The 12,684-nt window shown below is 28.8% G+C and overlaps 1 protein-coding gene across 4 annotated transcripts in view; it reads right to left on the bottom strand.

Annotated features, from left to right (window-relative positions):
• The window catches only part of brp (ELKS/RAB6-interacting/CAST family member bruchpilot), a 232,930-nt gene that overhangs the window by 56,473 nt on the left and 163,773 nt on the right, over window positions 1-12,684 (bottom strand). For all 4 annotated transcript variants that reach the window (XM_085943333.1, XM_085943332.1, XM_085943336.1 and 1 more), the window contains 2 exons: window positions 3,471-3,638; window positions 2,165-2,332 (listed from right to left, as the gene is read on the bottom strand). In XM_085943333.1, the coding sequence (XP_085799459.1) occupies window positions 2,165-2,332; window positions 3,471-3,638 (336 nt within the window). The remainder of the gene's footprint in view (window positions 1-2,164; window positions 2,333-3,470; window positions 3,639-12,684) is intronic.

Raw genomic sequence — 12,684 nt, 5'->3', positions numbered from 1 at the left:
AATAATAAAAGGTAATTGGTAGCAAATATCAAAATAATTATGCTGTCATTATTATCAGATGTATTTGACAGCTACGACTCGATACTTACGAGAACCTACTTATAACCTACTGTTGAATCATTCGGAATTCTATATAAGTAAATATATACGATATTTTTTTTATTTCCAATTTCTTAGCTACTTTATTATGTATTTTTAAGAGTTTTATTTGGACACGGATTTTAGCTCAATAATATACGTCCATATATTTCCGATACAGCAGCTCACGGTGAAGTGTGAAACGCCTAACTGCATACCTAAAAATTACATCCGGACGCGACTCCAATAATTAAAGCAGTTACAAACTTCCGACCACTGGAAACGTGGTCTCCCCCGACCAAAACAGAATTATTATTATACTATTATAAAACGCATTTCATACAAGTAGGTATCTAAATTAATAAATAGATTCAGGACCGCGTCTACATTTATTATGACTTTCATCTGTAAGACTTTTGTAATGTTGGGTCCAGAGCACATTAGAGCGAACGGGTAACAACCCTTACAGTGACAATATTTTAAGAAACCTTCTAAAGTACTACAAAGAACACAGGCCAATATTAATGAGTACACGTCCTAGGAAACCTAATTTTAATACTTAGCGGCGTTTTAAATTTCTTTTGAAAGAGGAAAGTTGTTTAAGATAACTTTCCTTAAATATATTAGAATAAATAAAATATTGTTAAAGGTTGGTGAAAATAAGTAATATATTTACTTAACTCAAAGCTTTTTGTGAATATTTTCATAAACTAACAAGGCACGGCAATTCGAAGCGAAGTGATGTTAGTCACGAAAGGGTTCCATTTCGCTACACGTGTTGTTAGATTCTCGCAAATTAAACGGGTAATTAAATACACCTTCAATGTGAAATAAACACACTTTCATATCAACAAGCGAGCTTTGTTTATAAGAAAAACATTGTAGGATATTGTTGACTTATTTCATGTGTAAGAATAGTAGGTAATAGTCCTTAGGGTTTACATGTTTGTAGTCATAGTATTATTTTTAGGCGTATTTTGTGACGTTGTTTTTAGTGGCGTAACAAACCTCCATACAAGCCTGTAATAGGGGGATGTTGAGAATCCGAAAGTAGGTACATACGTATTTAAATCTAAATAAAGATATTGCTATGAATTATTTTTTCAATATTCTTAAATCGTCTGTTTATTTAGTCATCGTCATTATTAGTTGAGTTCGATACACTCTAGATGAAAGCCTCCTTAATTCAATCCAATCTTCTCGGTTCCTAGTTCGTCGGTTTCACGTAAATCTATATACATCAAATTGTATGAGTTTGTCTACTTATCGAGTTCTAGGGCATCACTTTTAGTGTCCCTTGGATACCACTGTATGACGGTACTTATCCAGAGGTTGTCCATTTGCCAAGCGATGTATCCAGCTTATTGCCATTTCATCTGTTGAGTGAACTCTGTCGCATCGCGCACTTTTATTCATTGGTTTATGTTATGACCTTTTTGCGTTCAAACCAAAAAAGGGAGTTGTCAATATTAGCGCAATTTGTGAATTCCTTCAGTTTTATGACTATTGCTGGTTAATTTCATCGTAATTAGGTAGGACGCAGATGATTAAATTGGTAAAATTAACTACACGATTTTTTCTAAGAGTATATTTCTGAGGTGTTAAATTAAAGTAGTATTTTTTCTCTAAAGTCTCTGATTTACCGAAGTTTCTATTGACCAACGCGACGATACGTAAATAAATCCGCATTATTTATTTACGTTATTTGATAACGACTACGTATTTGTTCAAGCAGATAATTCAACATACATACTGCTGAATAAATGAACAGAATATCATTACATCCCCCAGTTTCGGCAGGGCAAACAAAAATATACAGGGTAAAAATAAACAAAGGCCACTATACGATGGAAAGACAGACACAAAAAGCTTGTTGGCAAGTAATTTGCAGGCTCCATAACTGAGATTATATTATATTGATGGTATAGTATGGTGAATAAAAATGGTGATATTTGATGCCAACATTAAAAAAATCGAAAGAAGCCTGATAAATATAATGATTCAACCATAATCGTCAGCGATGGAAATTAAAATTAGAGGATGTTGAAGTAACTTGTGTATGACATATTAATTTAGTATATATTACCTTTCTCTGAAGAACGTTAATCTTTCTATCTTTGATGTCCATGTGGTCCTTGATTTCGGTGAGCTCGTTTCCGATTCTGTTCCTCTCCTGCGTCGCCTGCATTGCTGTTTGGGTCTTCTTCTCGATTAACCGGTTCTTTTCTTCCAATCGCGTTCTCAGTTCTTCGACCTGTAGAAGAATATTCCACTTTTATGTAGGTACGTAATGTTAAAATTTTCATTTTTTTTTTTACTAGGTACTATAATATAGTGAACAGGCATACCACACCACATTTTGTTCTCACAAAGAGCAGTACTGGACAGCTAGTATATTGTAATTAACATAAAACCCATTATAATCTACTACGTTGTCAAAATACAATAAATTTTCTTCACTGCAACCTCATTCTTAGTGGAATATTATGGAAGGTAATTGAATTTATTATTTTGTTACAACAAAAAAATTACAATAAACAATCAAATTGAAACATAAACTAACAAGTATTTTTTAGGCAGTAGGCTCTTAATGAGTTTATTAAAAAATAAAGTGGCCCGTTAAATAGAATAATTGAAAACATGGGTGAATAAATGTCCTAAGTCATATTAGGCCATTTTTGTCTAGATAGCATATAAATGCTCAAAAAATTACTGATCGCCGAGGCTTCCAGACATTTTTCATAGTATATCTAATAACTGATAAACGTACAGTTCACTTCATTATCTATCCATGTCATCAGTTAAACAATACTTAAAAAACCATAGATTCAAATACAAAAAAATACTATATCGAAATCAAATGTCTAGTTTTAATGTTATTTCTTGAGAGAATCTGGAACCCCAACAGAACGCTATTCCAAATGGTGAATAGAGGAAAACTCACCAGATGTGAGGAATAGAAGGAAAATAAAATACCTCTCGTATACCAAACAGGCGCCGCTGTCTTGCGGTTAGGTCTTTGATGATTAATTACTAAGGAAAGTAAACCTCAATACATAAAGCTGGGTCCTCACTGACCCTACCCTGAAAAACCTCAAACATTAACTCAACACAAAGAATCGTGGAGTCCATGTCTCGATTTTGGAATATAGCGCCATCGGAAGGCTTTTTATGTTGTGGTACTCGTACTTTAAAAATTTTAACTTGCAATAATATATCACATAATATTATAAGGATATTTAGCATTATGGTTAGATTTTCCATCGATGTCCTCAATTAAAAATACAATCACCAGATCGCTTGCACTAAATTTTAGGTTGGGATATACATAAATTAAAAACAAATCGAGTTTTAGAGAACATTAATTATATGTATTATGATTAATTACTTACATCAGCCTGCAGCATATTGTAATGCTCCTCTTTGGCGCAGAGCGACTCCTTGAGCACAGCGATGTGCCTCTGGTAGTCCTGATGCTGCTCCTCCAGGGTTTTCATCTTGGCTGCCATGCCCAGGATCTCTTGGTCCCTCCTCTGGATTTCGACGCGGAACTCGTCCAGCTGCCCGCACCACGCCATTTCCCAAGACGCGTGAAGGTTCGTTTGGGGACACAGGGTTTGTTTCTATTTAGTATCGGGATGAACCGAGCTCACGCGTCAACCAACAAAGCGCTAATCGCCCTCAAATGGCCACATCACTCGTAAAACGAGCACGAACGAACATATTATAATATTAATCACAAAATTCCCTCCAATTTTTTTAAATACAATATTTCTGAGTGGAAAAGATTTAAACTATTTTTTCGCGCGCTGTAAAATTGTCCAAAATATTACACTTCATAAAATCATTTGGCAAAATAAAATACATGACAGTAGATATTATGGTATTACGTATTTTGGACCGGTAAAATTTAAAATATTTCCGTGTCACCAAGTTACTGGTGATCCAATCTGGAAATTACGTTTATAACGGCACCACTGGTTTTTATTCTGTGAGTGTGATGTGATCAGCATTTTAAATCGTCGTCAGACATAAACACTAACCAAAAACTAACACAACATACAAATTAAATGTTTATTTATAGGTTACGGTCGTTTATGTTAGGTTTTGGTTTGACGTGGAACATCAAACCAAACAAGGCGCCAAAGTATAAAAATCGGTGGCTCCGTTATAATCCAGAAGTGCCCATTAGTAAAATATTGTATGGTTTGTTTTCAGCTAAGTAATCAATAAAATAAACAAATACCTTATTAGCCACCAAACTCATAAATTATTGAATCTCAAATGCATGGATATATACCAACTAATTGTTTAAATTTGCCGCGTAGATTAGAAAGAATATTAATTATAAATAAACCAAAGAAAACTCTGGCAATTATAAGTAACATTTGTACCTACAAAAATTGGATGTTTGTGTTTGTTCGCACTCGTTAACGTCACGTGTTTGGGGCTGTATGTTTCATCTACACCAGTAAAAAACACAAACGAACATGTTCTAGCGCATCTTAGAAAAAAATAATACTTTATATTATGTAATATTTATTCATGAACGATATAAAATAATTCAATATAGTTTTTATCCGAGCTAGTACGTATTCGTTCGTGCGGTGTATCAGGGTTTGGGTGCCCTTTACACATTTAAAAAAGCGCAAACGGACGAGTTATATTGGCACAATCTCGTACCCAAAAAGCTATGGTGCATTAATTTAAAGTATTCAAAAGCTTTCTGTAAATTAACATCATATTTTTAGAATAAAACAAAATGTTCGTTGGCACTTTTTATGTGTTGTTATAGTAGGTAAAATTATTATTATTGTTAAGGAATACACGTTGGTATTATTAACATTTGTACCTACATTTCTTTTCCGCTAATATAATGCATTCAAAATAAACAATTAACACACATTTTAACAATGAGAGTGATAGTTAAATGACACAACTGTTAAAGTATTCAACCAAATATTTTTCAATAGGCAAATTTAATTATTATTTTCAATTTTAAAGTAATTATTTAATATAATTCTTAAGATAATCTGTCTGTTTGTCATTATTATAAAGCATTATAGGGCAGAAGGTAGTTTACGCTTATTGCAAATTTAAATTATTGCAATGTTTATTATTTGGTTAATTATTGTACTGAAAAACTTACATATCTGCAATTTTTTTGTATTGGTAAAATAGTATAAAAATTTTTGCAATAAGAATATTTTATTTTCTATGAAATAAGTTATGGCTATAATAGTAAAGTTGTATTTGAATCTCTGGAATAAATACGTAATTTACCAATACAAATATCTATTGACATGTAGTTTCCGATATTATCTGTTATTCTAGAATTGTCATTTTAAATTTCAATATCTCAATTCTTTTTCATTGAAATTTAATATGGTTGTAGATGTATTATGTAGGTACCGATTAATATGATCAAAAATTAAGCAGCGTCTCTCATTTAATTCAATAATATTATGAAATTGTAATGCATAATACGTATTCTGTTATTTATGCAAGAAGTCCTGTATAAAAAAATAATTTGGTGCTTAATTATTTAGCTTGTAGGTATGTTAGTAAAAAATGAAACTACAGAATTTTAAGTTGAGAATTCTAGATTAACGTATTATAAGAGGGCAAAGAAATTTCAAAAGTATTACTTTATAAAGTGGTTTTTTTTTTCAAAAATAATTTATATCTTAATGCTGGTAATTTCAAAAAAATAATTAAACCTTAATAAAACATATTTTCCAGTCTGCTTAAAGATAAAGTAATTCGCTCTGTTTTTCGATTTAATACAATATTTACTTCTTCTATATTTTTTTCAAATCCAATAATTTAATAATAAATCTGTATATTCAAAAAATCTCTCAAAAGAACATAATAAATTAATATATTGCCACATTTACAAATTTATAACGAATATTAAGGATATCCGAATTTCCCGTTAACAATTTTATTACACGTAATTAATTTAAATCGAAATTTCTGCATGACTGATTGCAGCTTCATTTTAACGGCTTACGACAGTCGTATTAAATTCAATTCATAATGTATTATTTCGATTCATAATTAATATATTTATATAGTATCTACTCGCATTAAATTTTTCATAAAAAATATATACGCGGATTATTATTTTTTGCAAACATAATTAACAGCATTTAAAATGGCTCTAATTGAATTAGGTTTTTTAATAATTCTTTTTTTGAACAGCTGTTTTCACTCCGAGATTTACGAATTATGAGACATTTATTACTATTTTAACGAATTAGAACATCGCGTTAGCTTGCGTTTGCATGAAATTCGTTATTTACCTACTTATATGTTTTCTGAATTTATATTTAAAGTTGTAGCTTTTTATAAAATTATTTATTTTGATCTACTGTACAATGTACATAATATTGTATAATATACATAATATTATATAATATACATAATATTTTAGTCTAAAGAATAATGTTAAATGCTGATGGGAGTAACTTATTGGAGCTAAAGGCTGTTTTGATCATCCAAAACTGCTTAACGAGCTCCCTACATTATAAATGTATAAAATAAACAATCTAAAAATAAAATAATATGTCACATTGCGACATTTTAACAATAAATTTTACTTTATTAGAATTCCACTGTCCTTTATAATTTCGGCAATTTTACACACTGATACCTAACGATTTAGCTTTACGAACTATCGGACGCTCGCAAAACACTGATTGGACATCATTGCGTGTATTATGTATTTATATTGTAAAATATAGTTTTATATGTAATTTTAACAATATTAATTGCAACCTCGCGAATTTTGGTTCATGAGAGAAAAAACTCTCACCGTGTGAACATCATGATTTTTTAACTCAAAGTAATTACGCGATTTTATGCAAGTATGTATCATTATAATCATTGATTAGGTTGATTTTTATTTATTACTTAGAAAATAAAATAGGTAAATAATAAAGATTTTTTTTAAAGAAGTCATTTAAATTTCAGTACATGAACACGTGTATTGAATATACAACCTATATTTTTTTTTTTTTTTGAATTATTAATAACCATGTCCTTGCTTTTTCGTACAAGGTGGTTGTTAGTAATTTTGAACAATCACAAACACCCAGGCTTTGAGAAAAACACATAAATATTTTTGTCATGACCGGGAATCGAACCCAGAACTCTCGGGTGGAAGGCCGACGCCTTACCCACTGCACCACGAGAGCCGCCAAATATACAACCTATATTATATTATTTTTTAATTTCATAAAATGTGACGATGTCCCGGCGTTACTGTGAAAAATATTTCTCAATTTAGTCACGGTCGAGCAATTATGAATTATTAAGGTCGTTTCACACGGGCCCTTTTGACGAGCACTCAGCCTTTTAGCGCCGGCAAAACCACTTACAATGCGTTTGAAATTTCCCCCTCGAAACACAATTTGCTGATTAATAAACAAAGATAAACCGTGTATACTGTACTCGACAATAGTGTTTTGAAGTAACACAAGTGGAGGAAATTATTTAAGGTGAGAATTTTCTTTTTTTAAATCTGGTCCATCCACGTTACAGCGGACTGTACAGCACGTTGTAATTTACACCTGTTTGTAACTATACTTAGAAATTGTGAGGATTTACTGTACAAATCTGACTTATAAACTGCAATAATTACAACGTGCAGTAAAACATATTGTAACGTTGATGAAGTCATAATTTTGTTCAGGTTTGTTGTGTTGTCAAATGTGTTTTACTATCTAAATATTATACAAAATACATTCAAAATGTTATATTACTTACTTCTAATAAGCTGACAAAATCTGCGTCTATTCGGGTAAAGTATATTTTGAAACATAGTAATTAATTGACTTGAACTTTTTTAGAGTTATAGTGTAACCATAGTTGTTTTGTAATATAAAGTTATTCATTATACTCATATTCCTTGTAACTATGGTAACTATCAGTAAACAGATTTAAATGTCTTACAAAATCTGTTGTTTTATTGGAATAAACTAAATGAAATTTGAAAGCGTTAGAGACATGTAGTGGGAATATGTATTATATACATTTTTTTTTGTATCGTAAGAATTTATTAAAATTAACTAAACAAAAATGGTTTACTCTTATTTATTTACTGTCTTTGCTATAATAATATATCTTTTCCTATTTATAACGAATCAATATGTTTCAGCTACTTTATTTTTATAGTAACTACTTATTTATTAAATGTATTTTTAGATTTATTCTTATTATTAATAACTCTTCTTTAAGACTTATATTTTTTTAAAATTGAAAATATGTTTCAGATTAGTTAAGCATACTATTCTTTAAATTGTATTCAATAAATCAATATCATTTATATATAATATAATATATAATAATATGTTTTTCACGTAAGATTTTTTCGGCTCTAACTATTTGTCCTGTGGTTGGAAAAGTTACACAAGTTACAAATAGTAGAATATGTAATATAAATACGTATGAAAGATTATCATTTATAATGTATTTTTAAAGTAAAGTAACTAATATGTATCAATCGGTTTTTAATGTCATTGAAAGATATACATTTTCTCCAAGACAGCGAATAAATGAGCTAATTTTCTTATACCGAATTATAATTTTACAGATTATAATTACAGATAGAAACAAATATATATATATATCGATAAATCATTAAAATACAAATAAATAATAATTTAATTATTATCTGTCTCTTTTACACTAAATAAAAACAAAATTTTACTCTCATACGGAAATTATTCAGTGTGTGTTTATTGTTTTTGAATGTTTATGTCATGTATTGAAGTATTCAATAAAAATAACATTTTTTTTAATACTGGCAATTTATTATCTTCTACAGAAATAAAGGTAAACCTATATTATTAATCAACAAATTTTCTATTCGTATGTTGAAGCAAATAGTGGTGGTTATAAAGAAGCCTGCAATTTAGCTACATTAATTATTTATTTAATTAAATATATATATATGCGAAATCAATAATATATATTAATAAATTATTACTTTCAATAAGAACAAATCTACTTACAATTTAATTATTATGAGCAACTTTAATATCTAGTATTCAAAGAGCATTTCAGACGATAATAATTATAGTGATTATGTTAATTTAAAATTTATAATAATTAAAAATTAATAATATGGATGAAAACATCTTACTCATGTATGTATTTACTCGCAAGTTATACCTAATATATTGGAATACATGTAAAACAATCAAATGAGTTTCAAAAATGTTTGATAATGACCAAAAGCTTTATAATTAAAATTATTAGATAACTCTTCTACGTAAAATTGAGATTATAAATATAAAACACATGCATTGGAAGCCATTTGCAAAAACGGATTGCATGTTAAAAGTTTTTTTTTTAATTTGACAGAGTAATAATTGAATCAGGCAATTTAAAATTAAATTAACGTTTTCCATTTAATCACAATGCATACGCGGTTGGTTAGTTAGTTATTATGCAGCCGGCTGATTATTTAAAAAATTAACATGCAATATTCCTGCATAATATTTTTATATTGTAACTTTTCAAGTAAGTGCAAAAATACTCCAAATGTAATATTGTAACCTCAGTGGAGCCAAATAATCATTAGTGAAGCTGTATAAAATATCAATATTTATCAAACAAAGCTTTATATTACAATTATCCACTGAGATTGCAGTTTACACAACATGTGCAATGTCATATTATATTTTTTTTCATATATATTATTTATGTTTTAGTCACAGGATAACTAATCTTTATAAGCAGATCATAAAGTAATAATTATGTCAGAGTCATTGAAATATTAAGGATTTTGATAATTATTATAAAATTATATTTTATTACTATTTTATTTAAATATTATGTAAATAAAATAGCCAATGATTCATTTGTTATTATGTAATGAAAATAAGGTACTGTTCGGTTATACGAAATACAGCGGAAAACGCATTTTGAAAATAGCCGATAAACTGGATTATTTATTAGTTTGGGTTAGTTTAGGTTAGGTTGGGTTAGGTTAGGTTTGGTTAGGTTAACCTAACAAATAATCCAGTTTATCGGCTATTTTCAAAATGCGTTTTCCGCTGTATTCCGTATAACCGAACAGTACCGAAAATAATCACACATGAACAAAATAAATCTACAAACGTATAATAATTGACAATATTATAGATTCTAAATCAATGAACCATAATTATTTTCAAGGCTTATAATTTTTTCTTTGTTTTTTTATCTAACTTTGCGGAATATTCTGGAGAAAGCGTCTTGCCCATATTAGTGCATTTATGGTTATAAGGTTTAGTTATCCCATAGACAAGTTCAGTATAATAATATAATGGACAATGAGAGAGGTTGTTCAATGAATTCAAGGACAACATAATGATCATTCTTTGTGGTTAATAAAATGATTGTCATGATCAGAATGCAATGGTGATGTGTAGATGATGAAAGATGACAAAATGGCGATCACATGGAGATGAATAATGATTTTTAATTTAACAAGGAATAATTAGTACACCTAAACACCGAACACCGATATAAAAGACAGGGGCGGGCCTGCAATCGGGAAAACATTTTCGCCCAGCACACAGTTCTGTGGTTCCCCGCGTTACAGAAGACAAATCAATGGCTGTGTCAATAAATCACGGAAATGATTCATTTACATCGTACGTGACAAACAGTGGTATATAAATAATATATTCAAGTATTTTTAAATTCAAATAAGGATATATTCAGTTATTTATTGCAAGTAGACATCAAAGCCGTCATCTATTATTTGTACTATAATCAGGTATAGACAATAAAATATATTATTAATATGTAAAAACCTAATATAAGAAATAACAATAATTATTGATTAACATAACTGAAACGGTTGAAAATACGTCAATGCTTTCACGTAAAAAACTGTAATTTATATTTTATTGTGTAGAATTATTATATATTTTTATTTCTGACGTATTCAAATTATAATAGTAGAAAACATTGATCATAAAGTATAATAGTGCTAATTCTAAGTATTTTTAATTAAAAAAGGTATTTTATTAAATTCTTTTATGTCAGTCATAATTTCTGTAATGCGGAGAAAAGCCTAAAGTTTTAAACATCTACTTATTTCAATATTATATGCCAATTTTTATTATTACATAGTTTTTTTTTTGTTTTCGTACTATCTACATGTTTATATAAATTCGGGGCGAATAATTCAGTTTCTGCACACGGGCAGCTTTAGCCCCAGGCGCGCCCCTGGTAACAGATGCAACTCGTGAATAAATGACACAATGACTGATATGCTAATAATAAGTATATGTTTATAATGACCGAAAGTTAATATTTTTAAGACATTCACATATATATGTATATATATATATATATATATATATACGATAATTCTCTTCGAACAAATCGTTATTGAGACGTAAACCTTTCTCACTTAACTTTTGTCCTACGCCGCCTAAATTGTAATACTTAGCTTATTTGTCCCGGGTGCCTTAATGCCAGAACTTTAATAGGCCTTAAATAAATTGACTGATTAATTGAACATGACATTTTTACTCATATAAATTTAATTAGGTACATTACTAACACAGAAGTGATTAAAATAGTAAATGACAAATTATTTATTGAACGTTTTATTATTAGGGCACCCAGGGAAAAGCAAGTAAGCAGTGAATATTAAAATGAAGTTTAGTTTAGGAGTCTCTGCACCTAAACCAGCTTAAAATATTATAAGTATTAATTATTTATTTTATATCGTATTGGTGTAACACTTATTTCTTTTATTTTATATAATATACTAAACATTAATTTTTTGATTAATAAATAACAACGAATACTTTATGAATACATTTTTTTTGATATCTTCCCTCAGACTAATTTTGAATCACACAAATATATACTTTTTTTTTCATAATTGACAGTGTAATTATTTCTATATATTTTTTTAAAATTTCATCCCAAAATCTACTAATTTTTCTAGTAAATTGGTCACTAAGGGTTTAAGTCGTAGTGAATATTTACATTTTTTTTTATCCTATTGATGTTTTAAAATAGACGCAATTTTAGATTGAAAATAATTCTTTAGGTATAGTAAAATATGTAGGTATTTGTGTTCGAAAATAAATTAAAATAAGATATATTATATTATTTCTTTTGTAGGTCATGACCCTGTGAATAGTTGACTCTAATAAATAAACTATGTATTAGTAAATATTTTTGATATGGAGACGTTCTATGTAATATTGGGAGTAAATAATTATTACTCTATTAAGTATACATAGACCACATTTAGAAGCATTTTTTTTAACTACTAACTTTATAATATAAAAACAGTTTCAAGTCATATTAAAATTGACAAAAATATTGAACACAATGTCTGATAGATCTTATTTTGTATATTTTTCTAAATATTGAGATAAGTAAATAGGTAATAACCGCATTATTTTATAAGTAACATTTACGATATTAAAGTACTCGGCGATATAATATGTTAACATTTCATTAAATTTAGTTCGTGAAATTTGAAAGGAATTTTTAATGCCATACCTGAAGGAAAAGCTGTATAGGTATTATATGGATATACTTAATCTTCAATTTTAACATTACAAACGTGTCGATGATAATATT

The sequence above is a fragment of the Rhyacophila brunnea genome, unplaced genomic scaffold (genome assembly GCF_057557595.1).
Source record: "Rhyacophila brunnea isolate RB1 unplaced genomic scaffold, BYU_Rbru_1.0 scaffold_15, whole genome shotgun sequence".
Taxonomy (NCBI): Eukaryota; Metazoa; Arthropoda; class Insecta; order Trichoptera; family Rhyacophilidae; genus Rhyacophila; species Rhyacophila brunnea.
The sequence above is the reverse complement of the archived record's forward strand: the minus strand, read 5'-3'. Positions and strand labels throughout refer to the sequence as shown.